At 33.1% G+C, this 26,129-nt stretch overlaps 1 protein-coding gene and 1 pseudogene across 3 annotated transcripts in view; one reads left to right on the forward strand and one right to left on the reverse strand.

The window, feature by feature from the left end:
* Nucleotides 1–4,238: 4,238 nt before the first annotated feature.
* Nucleotides 4,239–26,129, reverse strand: part of VPS37A (VPS37A subunit of ESCRT-I) — a 34,485-nt gene continuing 12,594 nt past the window's right edge. For 2 of the 3 annotated variants that reach the window (XM_074329723.2, XM_019737957.3), the window contains exons 5-12: nt 16,473–16,698; nt 14,830–14,900; nt 11,648–11,775; nt 11,509–11,567; nt 11,367–11,435; nt 7,539–7,682; nt 6,446–6,526; nt 4,239–4,834 (exon numbers count right to left, since the gene is read on the reverse strand). In XM_074329723.2, coding sequence (XP_074185824.1) covers nt 6,446–6,526; nt 7,539–7,682; nt 11,367–11,435; nt 11,509–11,567; nt 11,648–11,775; nt 14,830–14,900; nt 16,473–16,698 — 778 coding nt within the window. In that variant the 3' untranslated portion in view covers nt 4,239–4,834. The remainder of the gene's footprint in view (nt 4,835–6,445; nt 6,527–7,538; nt 7,683–11,366; nt 11,436–11,508; nt 11,568–11,647; nt 11,776–14,829; nt 14,901–16,472; nt 16,699–26,129) is intronic. The other variant, XM_019737956.3, reaches the window with a different exon arrangement.
* LOC109450540 (putative RNA polymerase II subunit B1 CTD phosphatase RPAP2 pseudogene) lies at nt 17,121–20,821 on the forward strand (annotated as a pseudogene).

Consider the following 26,129-nt stretch of genomic DNA (forward strand, 5'->3'; position numbering starts at 1 on the left):
ATCCTGTGTTAACAGAAGAAATAACATTGTTAAAATATCAATACTACCAAAAGACATCTATAGATTCAATGCAATACATATCAAGATCCCAATGGCATTTGTTTTTTTCTTCTTTCAGAAGTTGAAATCTAAAATTTATGTGGAACCACAAGAGACTCAGAATAGCCAAAGCAATCCGGAGAAAGAGAAACAAAGCAGGAGGCATCACATTTCCTGATTTTAAGCTTTACTATAAAGCTATAGTAATCAAAACAGTATGATACTGACGTGAAAATATAGGAAAAAAGATCCTTCACATGAGTCTTGGCAATGATTTTTTTTGGATATGACAACAAAAGCAAAAATAAACAAGTGGGACTACATTAAACTGAAAAGCTTCTGCATAACAAAAGACAACAAAGTGAAAAGACAACCTACAGAATGGGAATAACTTATAAGGTTAATATCCTTAATAGAGTATATGGAAAAAACTGTACTATTCAATAGCAAAAAAAAAATAATAATCTAATTTAAAAAATGGTCAAAAGACCTGAAGAGACGTTTTCCAAAAAAGATACAGAAAAGGCCCGCATTCATATGAAAAATAGCTCAAAAAATTAAAATTAGGACTACCATATGATCCAGCAATTCCACTTCTGGGAATATATCCAAAGGAAACAAAAACAAATTCAACAATGTATCTGTACCCCATGTTCATTGCATTATTTACAGTAACCAAGACATGGAAACAATGTAAGTGTCCATTCACACAGATGAACACACACACACACACACACACACACACACACACACACAATATTATTCAGACATAAAAAATGAGGAAATGCTGCCATTTGTGACATGGATTCCGGACCTTGAGGGCATTATGCTAAGTGAAATAAGTCAGACAGAGAAAGACAAATACTGTATGATCTCACTTATATGTGGAATCTAAAGAAAAAAACAAACATCCAAATTTATAGAAAAATCAGATTTGTGGTTAGCAGAGGTGGGAAATGTGAGAAGGGCAAGCTAGAAAAAGGTGGTCAATAAGGTAAGTACTAGGGATGTAATGTACAGCAACATAACTATAGTTAACACTGTTATATGATATATGTGAAAGTTAACAGAATAAATCCTAAGAATTCTCAACACATGGCAAACTATTTTTTTCCTGTTTTTATTGATCTATAAGATGACAGATGCTAACTAAACTTACTGTAGTACTCATTTCACAATACATGGAATTCAAACCATTATGCTGTTTACCTTAAACCTATACAGTGATGTATGTCAATTATATCTCAATAAAACTGTAAAACAAAAGGAGAAAGGGCAAGAAAGCTACATTGATGAAATTTTTAATATGAAAGATTCGGAGGGAGTGTAGCAGTATATATAAATGAAATAATACAGTATAATTGTAATTATGTTAACCATACTTAAAAATGGAACAACTGTAATGTTAGAAAATTGTAATATAATAGTACTCTGTTAATGTAAAGCAAGTGTAATCCTTTTAGAATACAGAATTTGAGCATCCTCTATCTTCTGAGCAGTTCCAAATTAAGTACAAGGAATGTTTATTTTTTTCTGCAATATATTATAGGGAATACCTTGTTAATGAGAAATACTTAGGATATAGTTGTAATGGCTTTTGCATTTTTATAGCATCACTCACTTCATGCCATTCTTGTAGTTACCAACTCTTAGAAACTTCTTTGCCTAATACTGAAGACACGACTTTAATTTATTCCATTTGGCAGCGTACATCTACAAAAAAGTAAATAATACAATTTAAAAAAAAGACACAGTAAATATACCTAACAGAACTATGCATTTATTTTGAAAATAGTATATTTGATATTTTAAATTTTAATTGTTTAATGTGGTATTTTTCATCTTAGACACAAACTTTTTTCAGCCTCCCCAAACATCTTACCTGACGTAATATTCACATGTTCATTTAGACTACTTATTAAAAGTTAACCTAACACTGAAATTTATGTAAAAGGTAATATTTATTGCTTCTTAAACTTTAGTGTGCTTTCACAGGGCCTTGAAAGAACATGGCCAATTCAATAAGACTACAATCTCTAATAGCACGTATTTGTTTTAAATCAAACATCAATCAGGAAATGTTTTATTTCAGGCTGTTGGTTTAAAGCATAGGGAATAAACAAATGTAAATCTGACTCAAGGCAGATTACTTTCTAACTAGTAATATTTAGAGCTCACGTGACTTATTATTTAGTGACATTCTGGAAAATTTAATATGAAGTATGTAAGAATTTTGATCATGATTCAGCAATCAACAAAGGAACGTTTTTAAAATAAAGGAAGGTGAAGAGAAGGGAAACCCTTCATGTTTCTATTCTTTAAGAATACAGTTTCTTTGCCCCAAAATGAATCGAGCTGTCATTTAAGCATAAATTATGATCAAACTTACCTTTATTCCAATATAAATTTCAGTTTATTCCTAAAAATATACTCCACCTTTGAAACATATCTTTAGTATGTATCTCATTTATTTAGAAAACTTTCTTCTATTTTGAGATAACCTTTACATTTCTACCCATGACAATCCCCTACTCTTAATAATCTAATAACTCCTAAACTCTACCATTTTAATTTCTATTTAGTCTTTTATTATATATTAAAGTACAATAAAAAATCTCTGCTTTAGCAGGCATTTTTCCCCTCCTCTGGCACTGCTTTTCCAATATGGCCAATTTTAAGAAGAAAATAATATAGCCATAAAATGGCAAAAAGAATGTCAGTTAATTTCTGTTGCAATAACAGAACAAAAAATTCACAGACATTCAAATAGATTTTTTTTCCATCCTGGATGACTTACATAACCTGTATCTAAACTATTTTGTCTGTTCACTGCATATAGTGATGACCAAACTCTTTTTAATGACTGAATTGTAAGGAAGTTATCTAATAAATTAATTTTGGAAGGAGAAACCAAGCTATGTTAACTGGTATAGAAGGAAACTGGGACAGTTCAAGTTTAAAAAAACATTGAGATGAATTATTTTTGGGTTATGTAGAAGAAATTTATTATGTTTTTTGGTTTTTGTTTTTAGTGGAGTAAGGTAAGAACCTAAACACTTAAACCATGTTTGACTTACAGTTGTATAGCATTTCCACAATGCCTCATTCTTAGTGGGTGCTTAATAAAATTAAATCAAATGAATTAATATCATTTTAGAATGGCTGTGGTCTCCTGGTGTCTTGTTCTGGGCTCTGCGTGGTTTCCAAGAAAGCTGCCCAATTATTTTCAAAAGACTGGGACCATTATGTTCTCCACTGCCACTGCAGTGATTGCTGGGAGAACTGAAGCTCTGCTGGCCAGTGTAGTATGGAAAGGTTTCTGAATATAGAGAGACAAATTTGAAACACTTACCTCAGTTATGTGTAAATCTGGAATAATCATACCTTCCTCATCTGGTCATTTTGAAGATTAAACAGCATGCCCTTAGCACAGGGCCAGGAAGACAGGTGATTAATAAAGAATAATTTCTTTATTCAAACTACATCTTCATAGTCCATGTGGATACTTGCCCTTCCATAAACATAGACTAAGTATTAAGTACTGTATTTCAAGTCTAGGAAAAAAATTTTCTTTTTCCTAAAGCTCTATTGCAAAAAACATAAGTAAACAGAAGAATGACGAAAAGGCAAAAATATACTGTAAGCTGGTATTTAGAATGATAATCATATTGCAATGAAGTTTAAACAAAAATATACATTAGGTTGTTTTGTGATTTAGATACTGCCTTACCAAGCCTCAGGTTATAGAGATCAAGATTTTCTCTTGGATTAACTTTTACAGCTACCCATAAAATGTATTCTGCAACATGGAAAAAAAGCAAACTGCTGAACATGGTACAAGTTAAAGAGAAAATTAAATTAAATTAAAAACTCAACTTCCTAATAATTAAATATTAATTTTTAATTACTATAGCTTTTTCTCTTATGAAAGATTAACTCACAGGTCAGAAAATTTTATCGACGTTTTTATGTCTAGATTTACTATTTATTAACAGATTGTCTTTAACATTAGTAATTTAGAGAGCAAATCCTTCTCCAACCATAAGATACTTACATAAAAAAATTAGCATGAATGTTTATGTTGGCCTAGTTTAAGTGAAAGGCAATTTTTTTCTAATAGGTAAAATATTTATTTACCTGTATTGCTTCTTAAGTGCACCTTTCATTTAAAAAACAAAACAACAATATATAAGAGCAGCTGATTTATTCTTTTGATTTATTGTACATATTAAAAGTTACTTTCTTGAGATGGCACATTGGCAGGTTTGGTGTTTCCTGACACTAGGAATATTTAAAACAAAATGTTTTTGAAAATTTGATCATCCAGAAAGAAAGAGGAGAAATAAGAGTCTTTCTATAGTGGAAAACAGTAATTTTTCAAAAAAGGTTGAGGAAAAAATCTAAACGAAACCATTCTTGATAAAGAAATGAGGCAGTTTCAAATTAAAAATACAAATTTAAATGAAGTAATTTTATAAAACATTAAAACTAGCTAAAATTACATGCATAGGTATTTAATCAATAAGAGAGGAATAGTAGAACTTAAATATGATAGAATTTATCAATAATAAATAAACATTTTTAGTGCAAATAGTACAGAAAAATTTCTCAAAGCCAAGATCATAGCATTCATTCTAATCTGTACAAAATCAGTCTCAGATCTGTACACAATCTATATATAGTGTATCTATAAATTCAGCTACTGTGATGAAATGCCAATATGCAAATCATAAGTATAAATGTGCTTAGTTTTGTGTCCCATTCCTCTCTTGGCAGTTCATGTTTTCAGGAAAATCTGGAAAGAAAAGAAAATTTAAAAAACTTAAGATTTGATTTAAGATGATAAATTTTCAAAGCTTTACATTCTCTTCCCATTAAGATTTACCTATAAAGATAACTTGACCACAGAGGAAAAATAGGGAAAGAATTCTAGCATGTTCATATAAATAAGCAATTACTCAGTGCTCACTTTCTTCTCAAGCTGTGAGAAATGCACACTTGATATTAAAAACCAAGATATAAAACAATTCAATGTTGGCACTAGGTGAAGGACAACTAGACTGAGAGAAAGGGTAGATGAACTGGAGATGAGCACTGCCTGTCATTTCTCTCCCTGGAGCCGGATCCCCCTTTCATGGAACCTCCCGTAGTCCTTTCTCAAAGTCCACTCCTTCTGCCCAGTCAAGTGGGCAGAGGACGACCAGACACCAATCTCTAGGCCAAACTGCTGAGGTCAGGATGGACACCACCCATCCCGGGCCAGTCTCTTTCTCAAAGATTTGTAGTGATACCCTTATCAGTCTCCACTGGCTGCTTGTGAACTGTCGTATGATCAGGCCTGTGAGCAGCAATAATTGAAGTATGTGCAAGTGTAGCAAAGAAAGGCTCTCTGAAGAGCAAGTGAGAAAGCACTTGAGAGCGAGAGACAGAAAAGAACAGAGATGCAGAAATGAGAAACGATCAGCCTTGAAAAGGGTATGAGAAAGAGGAGCTGCTTTGGTTATTATGGCTTCCAGTCCTATTTTCACTCAGGTGACTGAGCTGTACCGGCTTGTATTTGGCTCTATAACGTACCCCAGCATTATCCAGTAACATGGCTGTCACTTAAACTTGGGGTGGGAAGCAGTTCTTGCAAACACATCATTCCCTGAACCTGATAGATGGAGAGGAAAAGGAAGGGTGTCTTGAGATCAGGTAAAAGCATGAACAAAGACATGGTGTAGAAAAAAAAGAGTATGACATGTGAGACAACACAAGGGAAAAATGGAAAATTAAAATGGATGATCTCAAATACAGTGTGTCAGATTATAGAAGGCTGAAAACCAGAAGAGAAATTTGACATTGATACTGTCACTGCTAGGGGCTCACTATATGTTCTAGAACAGAGAAATTGTATCCCAGGGGGATATTTTAGAGACATTATTCTGTCAGTGGTGTGCAGGAAGGAGAAACCCTAAAGTCAGGGGACTGACTGGCCAAAAAATTATTGGAATAATATGGGTGTGAGACGGAAAAGAGACAGACTGGAAGTTCATCTTAAAGGAAGAAATGACAAAGGAGACTACTGAGAAAAATGTCAACTAAGTGGCATGGTATACTCCACACACCAGCTAAGAGAAAGGAACTAATTATAGTTTACAACAATACATAAGCAGTTATCAAATGTTCACAAGAACATTTAAACCAACATCATACTGAGAAAATATCCAGAAGATTTCTATTGGCTATATGCTTATGTATTACATACATTATGCTTAATATATAATGCAAGCTATTCTGTGTGATACATCACAACAGCTGTGATGACAGCGCTTAAAGCAGCTGGGCAGGCACTGGTAAGCACACTTCAGTGAAAGAATAGCCATGCACTAGCCTTAAGACTGAATCCTTTTGGAGTACAATTTACCTACAGTGGAGCAGGAAACTGGCTGTGCGCTGTTATCACCTGCTGAAGTTTCTCTTCCTTGGCTCTTCTACAGTGGCAAATCTAGGAGATAATTTAAAATACCAGTCACTACTCCAACAATTTGACCACTACCTCCTACATTATGACAGACTTCTAAGTAAGATTCTTTTAATCTGTTGATGCTATTTAAGTTTTGAATGTTCAAGGCAGTTCAGAATTTATAAATCAAAAAAAATAAAGATTAACTTTGTTTGGAAGACAACCTTTACCTGTAAACTTCCAAAATGTAAAAATAACTCTGATCCTTTATATCGCTTCTGATTATGTAATATCAAATATCTGTGTTTTTAAAATATGAAAATAAATTCTACCATTGTTAACCAGGAAGCTTAATTAACAAAATCTAGAAGGTATAGTAATACAGTCCCAAAGAACAACAGATGAAAACTCAATGCCCTACTAGTGCTAGCACACATAGTCATTCATATGCTTGAACTTCAAGGAAAATTGAAGTTTTTTCTCCCGTGGAAAATGCAGATAATAAAATCTACCTCACCTTCCTTAACAGGGTATATATCCCATATGCTTTACAAAGTTTAGTAACAAAAAGTTATATTTAAAACGTGATGTTTCAGAGAAATTAAACACTTAGGAATCTATCAAAGGGGAAACTACTAAGCAGATGTTGTATTTTTCTTTAAATAGAAATATAACTATTCCAGAATGTTCTTAATATACAACAAAATTTAATGCTATACACTAGTCTCTTTTAAAATAACTTGTGAAACAGGTTATTCAGGAGTGTATTATAACCATTAAGACTAGACTTACTCTGATTTACTAACTTTACTAAAGAATGATACATTAATTTCTGAAACAGAACTGGTATTTGATTTACCTGCTTGTGTACTCACAACAAGCAGGTTTAAAGTGATAGTAGCATGTTGCTATCACTCGCATAGAGGCTCTTTAGTTTCCTCTCATGGCCTGTGAGGAACTTCAGTTCAGTAATGTGTTAGCATTCTTTTACTTATGAATATACTTTATTTGATATTAGCTGTCACTTGTACTCAACGGAAGAGTATTTACATACTGTTCTCTTTTCCATGAAGCTACTGAGAAAATCATCTATTTCAGTTTTTCCCTCCAAAAAATCTTCAGCAATATTATCAGATTCTTCCTCAGCTTCATGTGCAGCTACTTTCAATCTTGCCTGTAGGGCACTCGCACTACAGCTCTGAAAAAGAAAATCAAGTACTGTATTAGTTTATAATGCTCAGAAAAACTCCTTAGAGAGAAAGAAAATGAGGCAGAGGTAGGGAGAAGCAATTCATGGTACGCCTTACATAGCCTTTTTTTGAGGAAATCTGCTACCACCCAGGTCCTCAGCTTTTGGAAATAGGGGTGGATACCTAACACAAAAGAAAGCAATCCATTGGCTACAAACTATTACATGAGAGCAACTGGGCAAATCATTGTCCTCTCCTGGGGATTCAGGAATCAGATCACTGTGCTAGGCACCCTCTACCGCCTGGTATTCCTGCTTTTTGTGTAATCCCTCTCCCCTTGTGTGTGGGCTGGACCTAAGGACTTGCTTGTAATGAACAGAATATGACAAAAGTGACAGGACTAAATTTAACCAAAGAGGTGAAAGACTTGTACACTGAAAACAACAAAACAATGCAAGAAACTGAAGACATAAATAAGGGGAAAGACATCCCATGTTCATAGATTAAAAGACTTAATATTGTTAAGAAAACTACCAAAAATGATCTACAGAGTTAATTAAATCCCTATCAAAATCTCCATGGCTTTTTTTGCAGAAATAGAAAAACCCATCTTAAAATTCATATGTAATCCCAAGAGATCCCAAATAGCCAAAACAATCTTGAAATAGAAGAAACAAAATTGGAGGTTTCATACTGATTTCAAAACTTACTACACAGCTACAGTAATCAAAACAGTGTGGTACTGGCAATAAGAAAAGACATATACATAAAAGGAATAGCGAGCTTAGAAATATACCTTCACATATATGGTCAAATATTTTCAAAATGTGTGCCAAGACTATTCAAAGGGGGAAAGAACAGTCTTCTACAACCAGTGATGGGAAAACTGGATAACCACATGCAGAATGAAGCTGAACCCTTACCTCACATACAAAAATTAACTCAAAGTGGATCAAAGAACTAAACGTAGGAACTAAAGCTATTTTTAATAATAGTCATCCTAGTGGGTGTTAGATGGTATCTCACTGTCATACATCACACACAGAAATGTATAGGAATGCACCATTTTCTTATCACCCTTGCCAACGGTGGTTATCTATCTTTACAAGTTTGGCTCACACAGATGATGTAATTCTGCTCTTTTTTTAGTATTATTATTATTATTAGGTTGAGTATCTTTTCAAATGTTTCAATTTACTTAGTCATTAAATATTTATTGAGTATCTACTATGTGCCAACCACTAGACCAAGTACTGGGTATGAGTACACTGGGAAAACAAAACAGAAGAGGATCCTGCACTCATGGCACCAACAGTCTAATGAAGTGGTTTCAGACTTCAGGGTATAGAAGATCCATTATCTGCAGAGATTCTGAGTGAGCACATCTAGAGAAGAGTCTAGGAATCAAGGTGTTTTTAAGGATTTCAAGAAGCACTTCAAGCAATTCTTATATAAGTGGTCCAGGGGGACAGAATAACTGTTACATCCAAATATTTATTGGATGTTCATAGTTCTCCTTTTGTGGGTTTCTAGTTCTTTCCTTTGCCTACTTGTAAGGGCTCTTTATGAACCACTGGCATTATTAATATTTGTCATATATGCTACATATATTTGTTCCCTTTTCTTCACTTTTGATTTTATGATTTTATGATTTTCAGGACATACAGGTTTTAAATTTACATGTATCAATTTTTTTTTACACTTCTATCATATCATGCTTAGAATGGATTTTCCCACCATAATCTTAAAAAAAGAAAAAAAATCCTAAAAGACAGTTGCCTTTCATAACTTTATGGTTTCTATTTAAATCTTTCTGTGTATGGTATGATATAAACATCTTTTTATTTCTAAATGGAGTACCAATTATGTAATTTGTTTAAATCCTCAGTTTTTTCTAACTAATTACTCACATAAATGAGTCTGTTTCTCAACTGCATGGTCTGTTCCATAGAATTATTTTTCTCTTCCTATAAAATTATTGTTTAAATAATGTGATTTTACAGTATATTTTGTTACTGGGAAATGGAGGTCATCTTCATTGTTTCTTTTTGTTCAAGCTCTTCTGACTACTTTTACCCATTTAGTCTTTCGAAAGAACTTGAGCATAAATCTGTCAAAGTAAAAAAAAAATACTCTTGGGATTTTGATTGGAAATATATTAAAATTTTAAGTTATTTTGGGAAGAATGAAATTGTAATACTATATCTTTCAGCCCATGAATATTCTATGTTGCTCCATTTACTCAGGTCTTCTTTTGTCATTCAGTAAAGTTTTCTACCTTACTTCACTGGGTTCAGTTCTAAGTATTTTATAATTTTGTTGCTATTGTAAATGAGTTTTTTTTTCTCTACTTCATTTTGCACTTGCAGTTGTTGCAATCGAGGGGATAACTTTCTCAATTTGCTAGGATTTTTACTTGTTTGTTTGTTTTTTATTAACAACTGTTTCATCTTTTCTTTTACATTATACCGTTTCTTTTTCCTGTCTTGTTACAGTGGCGAGAACCTCCCAAGCAATGTTAAATAGCAGTGATACTAGGGGATCACTCTCTTATTCCTAACATTAATGGTATGCTGGAAATGTTTAGTCATTAAGTGTGCTGTTTGCTTTTAGTTTCTAGCTATTTTTTCATCAAATTAAGGAATTTATTTCTATCTTAATTTACTAAGAGTTTGTATAAAGAATGATATTGATTATTGTGAAAAGTTTCTTCAGCATTTACTATACTCTTATGTGCATCTAAGAGTAGTTCAGTTGATTCTCTTAGATTTTCTAGTTAAGAGGGAGGACTGCTTAAATTTGACTCCTGACTCTGATAATACTTATTTAATATTCATGTGCCTCAGTTTGCTCATCTATAAAACAGAAAAATAGTAAGACATACCTCAGAGGATTTTGAGAAAATAATGAGCAACATATATAAATGGCCTAGTGTAATGTAAAACACATAATTGCTCAATGTTAACTATTATTCTCATTTCTTTTATTCTAAAGGATGAACATATCTGAAATCATTATAAATTTATATTCTCTTTTACCATTTTTATCCTGTTGTTTCATTTCTACCTTATGTTTTATCACATTGGCTTTAACTTTCTGAATTCCTGATTTTAAAGGAAATAGAATATTGTTAATTATGATGCTGGTTACTAATATGAAATATAAAGATTATATCTTCTATTCTCTTTTCATTTTTAAAGATTTATTTCTTTCAAAAATATGAGTTGACTTTTATAAAATGCTTTTGATTTTTTTTATATAACTAGATTTCGAGCATAAAATCTATTATTTGTGGTGAATTATACTTTATATTTTTTATATGTTTTTCAATTTGCTCACTTTTCATTTAAGGTATCTACACATAAGCTTACAAGTGAGTATAAATGTTAAAGTTTTGTGTTGTTAGATTTTATTGCAAGAGTTAAACTGGCTTTACAATAACTGTCCCAGAAAAGTTATATATGGAATTTTTAATATTTTTGTTTTGAAACTAAATATACTCTTACATGAGCACAAATGACTTATAATGCCTTAATAACTGAGAGCTGTTCATCTGCATTTAAAGGTATCATGCCTTATAAAGTCAGACACCTAATAAATGCTTTCTGATACAATAATGAAATTAAGAATGTGGCTCACGCACATTAAGATTAAAAATTCTAAGGTAAAGGAAAAGAACTACACAATCTTACCTCACTAAGTTCATGCTGCCTTTGCATCTTCTTTTCAAAAGTAGATTTCATTTGAGTAAGTAATTCATACTAGAAGAGAAAATTAAAATGGTGTTTTATTCTAATTTTAAATTATATGGATTTCTTCAAAATGATAACTCACCTTATCTAAAACAGTTTGCCTTTTGGCTTCCAAGCTGGGCTCCAAAAGGAGATTTTTTCCTGTAAGATAAATTTCTGGTTTATTTCTAGGTAAAGATCACATTTTTCTTAGGAAATTTAAGAAGTAAGGAAAGACATACTTGCTAGATCCTCAATATTTTTTACTAAGTCATCCTTGTCAGTAATAATTTGTTTTAGTTGAGGCAATGTAAGAAACTGGTCTAGTAATATCTCCTCTTGTTCATTCATATCTGTCAGTTGTGACACACTAGAAACACAACAGAAAAAATATGTTAATGAATATCAGTAATCTAGTTTTTGTCCATTGTAAGTATTCACGATTTTTCAGTTTTATTCAGCTGATAGGGTTCTAAATAATTTTTGAAGTAACTATTTTTATATGTATACATACAAGAAGGCAAAGTATAACCTTAAAAGCAAATAAAACATCAACTACAATGGAACATAAAGTAGTCTGAATGTTGAGTCAAATCACTATAGGACTATGAAGACGAGGGTTCACGAACAGCCACCACAACCTCCCAATTTTAACCTCTGTGCCTACTTAGCTAATAGGTATGTGGCTGTCATAATAAAAGATATGCATGAGTGTATGTGTATAAGCACAGAAGGCTAAATCAAAAGCAAAATCAATATTCATAGGATGAAAAAGACAACTGGATGGATAGAATAGGGATGGAAGCTAAACCTTCCTGAACATATCTTTTAGTTTTGCTTGCAGATCCACATAAAAGTATTATATGATTAAAAAAACAAAACTAAAGAAAAAAGCAGTTTCTAAAATTCAAAGCAAATGGAAATAAATGAACCTGTTTTTCTTAAGTTACATTATCACTCAGAAAAGTATTATTTGAAGAGATTTTAAAAAATAGTATTTGGCTATTCTATCTGGTGTGATATAGACTAACAACAAAAGAAGTGTAAAAAACAAACAAAAAACTTCCAAATGAACAATATCTTATCCTACATTCAATAATACTAGTAGTAATAATAACAATAATAATAATAATGGAATCGTTATTTAGCAAAACAACAGCTTTCAGAGAAAGGGGAAAGAAATGTTCATGATAAATCCATGGTATCTTTGTTTGGACAGAAACGATATAGAGGCCAACTCGAAGAGTTTCTTATTGACTAAAGATACGACTGTTTAAGCATCAAAAAGAATAATGACTCCAATGCACTGAACAAATCAGATATATATATTTTTTAAATGTTTGCATTCTTAATACAAAAACAACTACAAAATACAAACAGAACCTTTTGGAGATTGCCTATGCATCAACTCATGATTTTGAAAATTGATAAAGAGAAAAAAAAAATCAAGCACTTATCTTGCCTTTTCTGTATATATTTCAATAAAACTAAATAGTTCATTTAGAAAAGTTCATCACAGAATTCTGGCTAATTCTGGCAGTAGGAAATCACATTTGCAATCCTTAATGAAATAAATGATTTCAGGTATTTCAACATGTTTCGATCTTAATGTCATTAAAAATAGGACACCACTGCTGCCTTATGTGATTATAATGAGAAGTTTGCCCTAAATAATGTAAGTATTGCCAAAAGATTTAAACCAAAATCTTTTTCAGCTTTACTGAGATATCATTGATATATAACATTGGGTAAGTTTAAGGTGTACAAGGCAATGATTTGATAAAATTGAACCTAAATCTCATTAAAACTCTAGATGTAGCCACCAGTAGAAGGAAATATGGGAAACAGAGGAATATCTTCAATGGTACCACAAGAATGCAATCAGGTAAAAACAGAATATGGGAAATTCTTTAGGACAAATAACTTATTTCTTCAATAAATATGTAATAATACATGTGCATAATTTACATGTATTATATATGTGTTTATGTATATACTTGTATGTGTGTATGTATATATGTATGTATATGTATGTGTGTAGGAATATGTATATGTGTATATATGCATATATGTTAATAAAGGTGGGGAGAAATGGTGCACAAAAGAAACATCAGAGATACAGTTTTCAAATGCAATAGTAAGACCTTGTTTTGAATCCTGATTCACATAAACTACCAACAAAAACATTAAGACCTTGGGGAAATGAGATAATATTAGAGAATTATCATTAATTTTGTTAGGTATGATGATGTGGATTGGGGTTATGGTAAAGAAAAAGTCCTTACCTGATGGAGAAATTTAGTGAAGAACTTAGGGGTGAAATGATGTAATATTTGGGATTTGGTTTAAAATAATCCTGACCCATACCCATACTTTCCAAAAAGAAAGCTGGAAGGGTATATGAAGCAAGATAAAGAAGTTCACCTTTTTTCATTTTTGATATTTTCATAGTAATTTTTTTTAAAAGAAAGGAAGAAAAAGAAGAATCCTTTACAACATGGAAATAAATAATAGAACCAACGTCATGAGGTTGTTGCAAGCATTACAATGCATATAAACTCTTAACATGTATGTGGTATATTGTAAACCACATTAATTATTATTAGAAGAAAATAATAAATCACTATTTCCTAAAAATGATTGTAAAACACTGGGTCAAATAAAGCTAAATTTTTATTTTGTTAACTATAAGATTTCTCATGAGTATTTTTTTGGTTGTACATCATGGTTGCATATATTCTAAAGACAAAAAAAAAACAACCTAAAAATGTTTTTAAATTACATTCAGTAGGCTTAGTAATAACAGCTTTATGAGTATTGGAAACTTTCAATCGGGTATAAAGGATGCAATGCACAAAGTTGAGTGGCCACAAAACATGTTTGTTTTTTTTCAAGGAGCACCTAAAAAGAACAGTGTTCTACGAAAAATGGTACCTTAAACTTGAATATTACAAACATATTTCCTATAAATTTGAATACAATTTGGCTCTGTAAAACTACCTTGCTATATTACTTCATGAAAACTTTAATCTATTTCTCTATGTACAAACTTCTGTCTACTAACGGAACAATGAAAAGGTCTAAAATAGTCCACCGTGTATTTTGAAATCTCCAGAGATATATTCAGAAATAATTTTCACCAGACTATAAGCCACACAAGAGAAAGAACATTGTTATCCTGGTAATTATTGTATCATTCCCAGCATCTACAAGAATCCCTGGGTACATACTAGTCACTCAATAAACAGAATCTACACGACATGAAACTAATTTAGATTTATAAAACTTCCCCACAAGACAAGCACAATTTCGGAGTAGTGAAGATTTAAAGAATATTTTGTTTAATATGGATATGAAAATGATGATCTGGTTTGCAATTACAAATAAAACAGACAATACCAACGTTATTCTCCAAGTTTTTTACCTTAGTTCTGAGAGTTCTGGGAATGCATCAGGGACATCTGGCATCTTGTAACCAAAACCATTTTGGCTTATCTAAAAAGAGTTTGAAATGGTATGAAATTTCAGCTATCTTTTTGACTGCTCCTTTTTTCTTATAAAAGTAATTTTTAATGTACTATATCACGTAACTGTTTTCATTATCATATCTTTATCTTCGTAGTTTATACTGTCCTTACCACTCCTTGACTCTATTTTGTTTTCAGTGTACCTTTATACATCAAGGGTTTCCTTCCTTCCTTCCTTCCTTCCTTCCTTCCTTCCTTCCTTCCTTCCTTCCTCCCTCCCTCCCTCCCTCCCTCCCTCCCTCCCTCCCTCCCTCCCTCCCTCCCTCCTTCCTTCCTTCCTTCTTTCCTTCTTTCTTGTGGAGATCATGTGAATACCTGTGTTAGCTCTCTTGAGCAAGTACATAACTATAGGACAAATCTCTTAAGTATATCTGTGACAAGTGTGGAGAATTATCTGTGTGGATTTCATTGATATATAAATACATTTATCTCAAGTGAAAGAAATTAAGCATAGAAAAACAGTAAGTTGGCAAAAGTCTGAATAGTTACATAATTAAGTTCAATGTGACAGTAGGGCACATAAGGAAGAGTATCCATCATTTGAATACAGATGACTTTTTAAAATTGAAGATCCATGAAAAGTTCTCTTGTAATTTTGTTTATACTATTAATTGTAGTTTGATCATAATATTCATTAATGCAATGGTGAAAAATTTTGGGAAAAAAAGTCCACTTGGGTCTATATTCTAAATTATTACAAACATTAAAATTACTAAAGTTGGATATAATGAGGTTTTGTTGAGTATTACTATGGGTGATACTAAGGATTAAAATGAAGGTTTTTAAAAGCCTTTATATGTTTTATGCACAAATATTAATCAATGCCTCAGTAATATCCCACAGGGCAACAGTTACCAGATTAATTAAGGAACATACAATTTTTAAAACCAAAGGGACACTTGAAGCCCTTAGCGTGCTGTAGCAGACCCTCCACAATCTTTCTCCTGCATAAGCACTTCTTGTGCCTAGTCCTAAATCCTATGACAACCGGACAGATCTTTTATAGGCAGTTTCACAAATATGCCATCCGGTTTATGCCTCCACCCCTTTGTCAACGCTATTGCCTCTTCCACAGAACGCTTTATCCTGGCAAATTCATTAGCCTCTATCAAAATCTGACCTCAAGCATAAATTCACTCATTCATTCTTCTGCCTCATTTTAACTTAGCACCTAATACACATATGTATCAGGCATGGTTTGAAGCACTAAGGATAAAGTGGTGAAAAAAACAGGATCACATTTTTTACAAAGGCATCCCCTTCTAGTTCCACCTTGGTCCCTGGCAGCATTGACCATTCCCTCAGCTGTGTCTTCACCATAACTCCAAACTATTTCTTTTATTCTATTGAAGTTCCTTATTTACAATTATTTGGTTATATGGTGGTCACCTCTCTGAGTTTGTTACTTGAGTTGAAGATGTGATTTAATCTTTTTATCTTTTGTGCCTAACTTAGTGGCTGCCACAAGGAAACATACAAGTGTTTGTTAAATGAATGAATGCTTCAAAGGTACAAAATACAGATAACTGAAGATACCAACCGGTGCTGAAGTGTCCGTTGTGGGAACAGGTAACGGCAAATTTGAAAGGATGCCAAATGAAGGAGCAGCGGGTTTGGTTGTTGTATAACTTGTCGTTGAAGAAGAAACAGTGTCCGCAACAGATAAAGAGCTGATAGCCCTGTTAGCTTCTTGGGAGGGATACGGAGGAAGAAATGGAAAACCCTGAGAAGCATAAGGAGGAATCCCACCTGGGGTACTGTAAAGGCTAAAGAAAGAGAGAGAGAAATATTAGATTAGCATTTAGGGGTAAATTTGTAAAGTTATTGCTAAATTGTTCTAAATAACAATGGTCGTATGTTATAAATGTAATCTATTTATGGCAGGTGTCACTTTATAATTATGTGACTGAGTTAAATATTACATAAATTAATAAAATATGAACCCCCAAAAAGAAAATTTTGGTTTTTGTGAAAAAGAAAAATGTTTTAGAAAACATACAATTCAACTTGTTAGTAGAAATGAACAGAGGCCATATTTATGTTTTGAGCATTCCACTGGCATCAATCAGTACCTTCACTGAGGGAATGGAGAATAACATTTAATACAGAAAATGTGGTTATGTGATAGTTGCTCAGTAGCTTTCACTATATTTAGATAAGTAATTCACCTGATAAACAGTTCAAAGTCATGGTTATGAAGTTACTCACTGAACTAAGAAGAATGGAGAACACAAGAATGGAGGAAAACTTAAACAAAGAAATAGAAAATATAAGAAAGTACCAAACAGAAGTCGCACAACTGAAGAATAAGGTAATTTAACTAGAAAATAAATTAGAGGGGTTCAAAAGCTGACTCGGTGAAGCAGAAAGAAGGATCAGTGAACTTGAAGATTGGGTAGTTGAAGTAACCCAATAATAGAAGCAAAATTATAGAAGTCCCAAAAGGAGAACAGAGATAGAAAGAGGCAAAAACTTATTTGAAAAGATAATAGCTGAAAACTTCCCTTACCTGAGGAAGGAAACAGACAGGAAAATCCAGAAAGCCCAGAGAGTTACAAATAAGATGAACCCAAAGACATCCACAGCAAGACACATTAAAAAAATTCAAAAGTAAAAGAAAAGCGAAGGATCTGAAAAGCAGCAAGACAAAAACAACTTGTTTTGTATAAGAGAACCCCCATAAGACTACCAAGAGATTTTTCAGCAGAAACTTTGCAGGCCAGAAGGGGTTGCAGGACATATTTAAAGTACTAAAAGGGAAAGAAAAAAAAAACTTCCAAGAATACTCTACCAGGCAAACTTATGGAGAGATAAAGATCTTTCCAGATAAGCAAAAATTGAAAAGAGTTCATCACCACTAAAATGACCTTACAAGAAATGGTTAAAGAAACCTTAAGCTGAAAAGGGCATTAATTAGTCACAGAAAAATATATGCAAGCATAAATCTCACTGGTAAAGGTAAATGTATAGTAAAGTTCATGGTCATCACTTATAAAGCTAGAATGAAGGTTAAAAGACAAAAGTAGTAGAAACAACTATAACTACAATAACTAGTTAAAGGATACACAAGATAAAAACATCTAAAATGTGACATCAAAAACATAACACATGGAGGGGAGAAAGGATAGAGTTAAAATATAGAGCTTTAGAATGCATTCAAACTTAAGTTACTATCGGCATAAAATAAACTTGCAAATATATGTTGTTATATGTAAGCCTCATTGTAATTCAGAGCAAAAATGTACTATAGATAACACAAAAGACAAAGGACTCTAGTATACCACTAAAAAATATCAAACCACAAAGGGAGAGAAAAAAAGGAAACAGAGAGGAACCACAAAACAGCCAGAAAACAATGAACAAAATGGCAATATGTACATACCAATCAATAATTACTTTAAATGCAAATGGACTAAATTTTACAATCAAAAGATACAGAGTGGTTGAATGGATAAAAAAATAAGAACCATCTATCCACATACTGCCTACATGAGATTCACTTCAGACAGAAGGACATACATGGAATGCAAGCCAAGATACAGGAAAAGATATTCCATGCAAATGAAATCAAAGAAAATATAGCTATACTTATATCAGACAAAATAAACTATAACAAAGACTGTAGTAAGAGATTAAAAAGGCCATTACACAATGATAAAGGGGTCAATCCAACAAGGACATACATTTGTAAATATTTGTGCACCCAACATAGGAGCATCTAAATATAGCAAGGAAATATTAACAGACATAAAGGAAGAAATAATTAGCAATACAGTAATAATAAGGGGCTTTAATACCCCACTTACATCAATGAATAGATCATCCAGAAAGAAAATCAATAGGGAAACATGGGCCTTAAATGACATGTTATACTAGATAGTATTAACAGATATATAAAGAGCATTCCATCCAAAAGTGACAGAATACGCCAGCAACCCTCCGCCGAGACGCCGCAGGTACTAAACAGACAGGTGCCTTGAAACAGCGAGATGCTTCTAAAAGGAAAGCAGAACTAGAAGAGACTGTGAGAAAGAAGATTGAGTTTGAGAGAAAAGTTCTACATATTGTTGAACAGCTTTCAGAAGAGAATATTACAGAAGAATTCTTAAGGGAGTGTGGGAAGTTGATCACGCCTGCTCACTCCAGCGATGTCGTGAATGAGCGTTCTATTATCAAGCTCTGCGGTTACCCTTTATGTCAAAAGAAGCTAGAAATTGTACCAAAACAGAAATACGAAATTTCTACCAAAACCAATAAAGTCTATGATATCACTGAAAGAAAGTGTTTTTGCAGCAACTTTTGTTATTGAGCATCTAAGCTTTTTGGAGCCCAAATTCCTAAAACTCCAGTATGGATTTGAGAAGAAGAAAGGCATCCTAATTTTCTGCTGCTACAGGAAGGAAATAGTGGCCATTCTGGCGAAGAAGTACAGTTATGCAGTGAGGCCATTAAAACATCAGATATTGACAATCCTGATGATTTTAAGAAGCAGTATGAATCTAGTTCTTCTAGCACTCATAGTGATAGTAGCAGTGATAATGAGCAAGACTTTGTTTCTTCCATTCTACCAGGAAACAGACCAAACGCAACGGGTGTAAGGCCACAGCTGCACAAAAAAAAGCATAATGAAAAAGAAAGCTGGTCAAAAAGCTAACTTCAAGCAAGAAGACAAAGAACAGTACTAGAAGTCACTGAGCAGTTAGGCCATTGCAGATTAGATAATCAGGAGAAAGCTGCTGCTTGTGAACTTCCTTTACAGAAAGTAAATACTCAGATTCCTTCAAGTAGTTCTTTGCGAGAAAAATTAGAGGCTTCAGAAATTTCTGAAAATAAATACCATAGTTCAGAGATAACTCTAGTAGGCATAAGTAAGAAAAGTGTCGAGCATTTTAAGAGGAAATTTGCCAAATCAAACCAAGTTTCTAGGTCATCTTCTAGTTCAGTGCAGGTGTGTCCTGAAGTTGCAAAGGCAAGCTTACTTAAAGTTCTGAAGAAGACTTTGATTGAGTGGAAGACAGAAGAAACTTTGAGGTTTTTGTATGGTGAGAATTATGCGTCTGTGTGTCTGAAACTGTCTTCAGCCCCTCTGGTTAAAGAAGAACTTGATGAAGATGACACAAACTCTGACTGAGATAGTCATTCCCCTGCCTTGCAGGAATCTCAGGACAGCTTAGATGAGTCTTTGCCTTTTAGGTCCTCAGATACAGCCACTAAACCACTGCCAAGTTATGAAAACTTGAAAAAAGAAACTGAAACATTAAAACTAAGGATCAGGGAGTTTTATAGAGGACGATATGTTTTAAATGAAGAAACCACCAAATCACAAGACTCAGAAGAGCATGATCCCACCTTTCCACTGATAAATTCAAGTTCTCAGAATCAGATTAGAAAACGTATCGTACTTGAAAAATTGAGTAAAGTATTGCCTGGACTTTTGGGGCCTCTTCAGATTACATTAGGAGATATTTACACACAACTTAAAAATCTTGTCCGAACTTTCAGATTAACAAATAGAAATATTATACACAAGCCTGCGGAATGGACTTTAATTGCTGTGGTGTTGCTGTCATTACTGACCCTGACTCTTGGCGTTCAGAAGCATTCTCAGGAAAGTGTGGTGTTTACACAGTTTATAGCCACCCTGATTGAAGAATTACATTTAAAGAATGAAGACCTTGAAAGTTTGACCTTTATATTTAGAACCAGCTGTTAACCAGAGTGATACAATCCATGAAGACTGAATAGAAAATGAACTTCTACTCACTATTTCTTGAATTCTAGCTCTAATGATGGTCTCGTGGTGACTGATAACTAGCTTTGGTCACAGAAAAACCTTTACCTTTTTACATTTCAAGCACCTACCTCCCAGTCCCTAAATGTACAGAGTGACTTCCCCAGTTAGAGAAGAACCATTATTCCAACAAGGATAACCAAATCCTTGCATCCCTGGCTATAAGACATTGTTTTTATTTATTTGAAAATGAAAGTTGAAGTCTTAAATTTAAATTTAAATGACTATTCAAGAAAATACAATGACTTTTTATTTTTTCTGGATAATTCCAGCCATCACATCAAGTTGACCAAAAAATTGAGAGAAGTCCTATTTTGGCCTCATAGTCTAAACTGTAGATTCTGAACAACAGTAAAGAAGTAACTAAATACAGTCTAAGATGCAGCCCTTTAGAAGTCTAGTCATCATTCTCTTAAAAGAAACTGCCTGTGCTGTAATGTGGTTAATCTCACAAGTCTAAAACAAGAGTCCTCTGGACTCAATGAAATTTAAAAAAAAAAGAAGTGACAGAATACACATTCTTCCCAAGTGCTAAAATTGTATTCATGGAATGGTCTCCAGGAGATCATAAGTTAGACCACAAAACAAGTCTTAATAAATTTAAGACTGAAATCATACCAAGCATTTCTTCTAACCAAAGTGGTATGAATCTAGAAATCAATGACAAGAAGAAAAATTGGAAATGTCACAACTATGTGGAGATTAAACAACATACTACTGAACAACAAATAGGTCAATAAAAAAAATACCAAAAGAGAAATAAAAAAATACCTTGAGACAAATGAAAATAAAAATAGAACATAACAAACCTATGGGATGCAGCAAGAGCAGTCCTGAGAGGGAAGTTCATAGTGATAAATACCTACATCAAACAAGAAAAATTTCAAATAAACAACCTAACATTACACCTTAAGAAACTAGAAAAAGACAAAGTCCAAAGTTAGTAAAAGGAAGGAAATAAAAAGATCAGAGGGGATATAAATGAAACAGGACTAAAAAGACAATAGAAAAGATCAATGAAACTAAGAGTGGGTTCTTTGAAAATATAAACAAAATTGACAAACCTCTTGATAGACTCACCAAGAAAAAAAGAGAGAACCCAAATCAACAAAATTATAAATGAAAAAGGAGGCATTACAAATGATACCACAGAAACACAGAGAATCATAAGAGGCTACAAATAAACAATTCTATGTCAACACATTGAGGCCACCTGGAAGAAATGGAAATATTCTTAGAAACATACAAACTACCAAGACTAAATTAGGAAGAAATAGAAAGCTTAAACAGACCAATTACAAGTAAGGAGATTGAATTAGTAATCAAAAATCTCTCAATGAAGTTATGTCCAGGACCATATGGCTTCACTAGTGAATTTTACCAAATATCTAAAGAATTAATGCCAATCCTTCTCAAACCCTTCCGAAAACTCGAAGAGGAGGGAACACGTCCAAACTCATTATATGAAAAGGACACTACCAGATAACTACAGACCAATATCCCTGATAAACACAGATGCAAAAATTCTCAATAAAGTACACGCAAACCAAATTCAGCAGCACATTAAAAGGACCATTCCCCATGATCAAGTGGGATTTATCCTTGGGATGGAAGTACATTTCAACATATGAACATCAATCAATGTGATATATCAGATTAACAGAATGAAAGAAAAAACAATCGTATAATCATCTCAATAAACACAGAAAAAGCACTTGACAAAATTCAACATCCATTCATGATAAAAAACTCTTAACAAATTAGGTATAGAAGGAATATACCTCAACATAATAAAGGCTGTATATGATAAGCCCACAGCTACTATCTTAATGATAAAAGATGGAAAGCTTTTCCTAAGATCAGGAACAAGACAAGGGTGCTCACTCCGATTCAACATGCAAGTCCTTGCCAGAGGAATCAGGTATGAAAATGAAATAAAAGACATGAGAATTGGAAAGGGAGAAGTAAAACTGTCTCTATTTGTAGATGACAAGATTATATATATAGAAAATACAAAGACTCCACCAAAAGCAGTTAGATCTAATCAACAAATTCAGTGATGTTGAAGGATACAGAATATATAGAAATCTGTTGTTTCTATACAACAAATTACCTGAAAAGGAAATAAGGAATGAAAGCTGGACCACTATCTTAAACCAGACAAAAAACTTAAAAAAGATTAAAGACTTAAACATAAGACCTAAAACTGTAAAACTCTTAAAAGAAAACATAGGCAGTAATCTCCTTGACACTTGTCTTGGCAATGATTTTTTTTATCTGACAGCAAAAGCAAAGGCAACAAAAGCAAAAATTAACAAATGGGACTTCATCAAACTAAAAAGCTTCTGCAGAGCAAAGGAAACAAACAAATGAAAAGGTAACCTACTGGATGGGAAAAAATATTTGCAAATCGTGTATCTGACAAGGGATTAATATCCAAAATATATAAACAACTTGTACAACTCAATAGAAAAAATAATCTATGCTTCTGACCAACTGGCTGTAAGTCAGAGGTTCCCATAACGTCACCTTAGGTTCAATTATACATTTTTCTAGAGTGGCTCACAAAACTCAGAGAAACATTTGCTTATGCTTATCAGGTTATTATAAAGGATACAGAGGAACAGTCAGATGAACAGGTACATAGGGCAAGGTCTGGGAGAGTCCTGTGCTGGAACTTCTTTCTCTGTGGACTGGGTGCTCCACCCTCCTACCATGTGGTAAGCTTGTCAAATCTCCATGTTCAAGAGTTTTTGTAGAGCTTAATCTGCATTCCCCCTCTTCCCTGAAGTCAGTGGGTGGTGCTGAAAGTTCCAACCCTCTGTCACTTGGTCTTTCTGATGACCAAACCCATCCTGAGACTACATGGGACCCAGCCTAAGTCACCTCATTAGCATTAACTCCGGTGTTATGAATAACAAATAAGGTTCCTTTTGCTTACCAGGGTCTTAGCAGGTTTGTGCCAGGAACCTGGTCCAAGATCAAATATATTTCTTATTTAATGATGATTACAAAGTGGAATATTTAGCATTAGTATTTATTTAAAACAAACATAAGTCTTTTTGTCCTTTATACAAGAGTGACTGACCCATATAAACTTACTGTATTAATTCAAATATTGGTATTTAGATAATTCTTATCTGTGTTAAAGCCTGAATTATCCTAATTATTTTAGTCTGGTTTTCTATCTGAACTTATCTAAGAGAAAAAGTGCTCAGTGTAAGATAATATATTCTTTTTTTTGATGTATAATTGACATACAACATATTAGTTTCACGTATACAACGTAATATTTGATATCTGTATATACTGAGAAATAATCACAATAAGTCTAGTTAACATCTGTCACCATAAATACAAGTATTTTTTCTTGTGATGAGAATGTTTAAGATCTATTTTCTCAGCAACTTTCAAATATGCAGTACACTAGTAACTATAGTCACCATTACATCCCATGACTTACTTATTTTTAACTGGAAGTTTGTACCCTTTGAACCCCTTTACCCATTTCGCCTATCCCCCAACCCCTGCCTCTGACAACCACCAATCTCTCTGTATCTATGAATATGGTTTTTTTTTTGTTTTTTTTTAATTCTACATATAAGTGAGATCACACAGTATTTGTCTTTCTGTCTGACTTATTACACTTAACATAATGGCCTCAAGGTCCATCACCCTTGTTGTCACAAATGGCCAAGATTTTCTTCTTGTTTTATGGATGATTAATATTCCATCGTATATACACAGCACATTTTCTTTATGTATTCATCCACTGATGTACACTTAGGTTGTTTACTTATCTTATAAATAATGCTTCACTGAACATAAGGGTGCATATATCTTTTCAAGTTAGTGTTTTTATTTTCTTTGGATAAATACCCAGAAGTGGAATTGTTGAATCATATGGTAGTTCTATTTTAATTTTTTGAGGAACCTCCATACTATATTTTGAATTCTATACATGTTTGTATGAATTCTATACATACACACCCAAATGAACAATTCTGGATACCAGTGAGAAGAAACACTAAGTTGCAAGGGGAAAAGAAGTGGCAGGGAGACTTTTCCCTTATACTTCTTGAATTTTAAGCCAAGTGAACATATGATTGATTGAAAAAGTTAAGTTAAAAAAAGTTTTCTAATAAGCTTGTTTATTTCAAAGTATCTTTCATCTTTATCTTAAAACTTTACTTTTAACTAAAGGTATATTAGTGGTATATAGGTAGATACAACAAATTATTTAGAAACAATATGATGAACATGAGAGAATATTTGTACTATCCTTAAATTTTTAATAATTCTGAACCAATTTGCTTTATTTTGACTTCAGTAACAGGTACAACCTATAAAATAATCTAAGAGATGCATCCAACTTGCTTTTTAATAATGTGCACTATATCACAGAACTTATTTGAAATGGGAACAAGTAAATTTATTGGTTTATATTTACAACTAAGGTGAACGTACATCTAATCCTATCCTGACAGAAGATAAGAAATACAGTTTTTAGAACGAATATCAGTGACGCTCATGACTCCAGGACACTGACACAGAAGACAAACATGAGGACTGGGGCTGATGTTCCTAATAAACTGGACAATCTAGCTAAGCAGATGTCCAGGCATTGTCAAAGATGCCACTTGACTTCTAAAAAAGAAAAAAACTCTTGGAAATTAAGTAGAACGAGTGGGCAAAAAAGCCAAGAAATATTCTGGAAAGAAGAAAATAAAAAGAGCAACAAGAAGTGGCATCATCATGCAGTTTGAGAATATCAAAGATAAAAAAGTTACAAAGGATCAGAAATTAAAATAGCACTGGACATTTTGGCAACAACAGCCTATACATAGAAAATAGAGGAATGCCTTCAAAATTCTGAGGAGAAAACCACTTCAACTTAGAATCGGAACTGTACCAATTATTAAGCGTGAGGGTATATTTTGCAGATTTAAAAAAAAATGTGTCAAAAGCATGTTGTGGCATTTTCTATTTTTCAAAAATATCCACAGCAGTATTTCTGGTCCTATATGCTCTTCTAGAATCTTACCACTCCACTATCAAGAGGAAAAGCCTATTTTCTTCACCTTGAATCAATCAAGACTTTGCAATTGCCTCAACAAATCAAATATAGCAGAAGGGAATGCCTTCAGTAGCTAAGTCATTACAACTTTCTCATAGCTCTCTTTCAAGATGTTCACCATAGTAATCCAGCCATTATGTTGTGAGGAAACCAGGCCACATAAAGAGGCTACATCTAGGTATTCCAGCTGACATCCCAGGTAAGGCCTATTATGAGAGCCCAGGATGATGAGCAGAGCAGACCCCTTCCTGAATTAAAGATTAGGGAGCAAAATACATGTATTCATTGTTTTAAGCCATAATTTTATGGGTAACTTGCTATGAAGCCTT

The sequence above is a fragment of the Rhinolophus sinicus genome, chromosome 16 (assembly GCF_057876585.1).
Source record: "Rhinolophus sinicus isolate RSI-liver-muscle chromosome 16, RSI-T2T, whole genome shotgun sequence".
NCBI classification, from domain to species: Eukaryota; Metazoa; Chordata; class Mammalia; order Chiroptera; family Rhinolophidae; genus Rhinolophus; species Rhinolophus sinicus.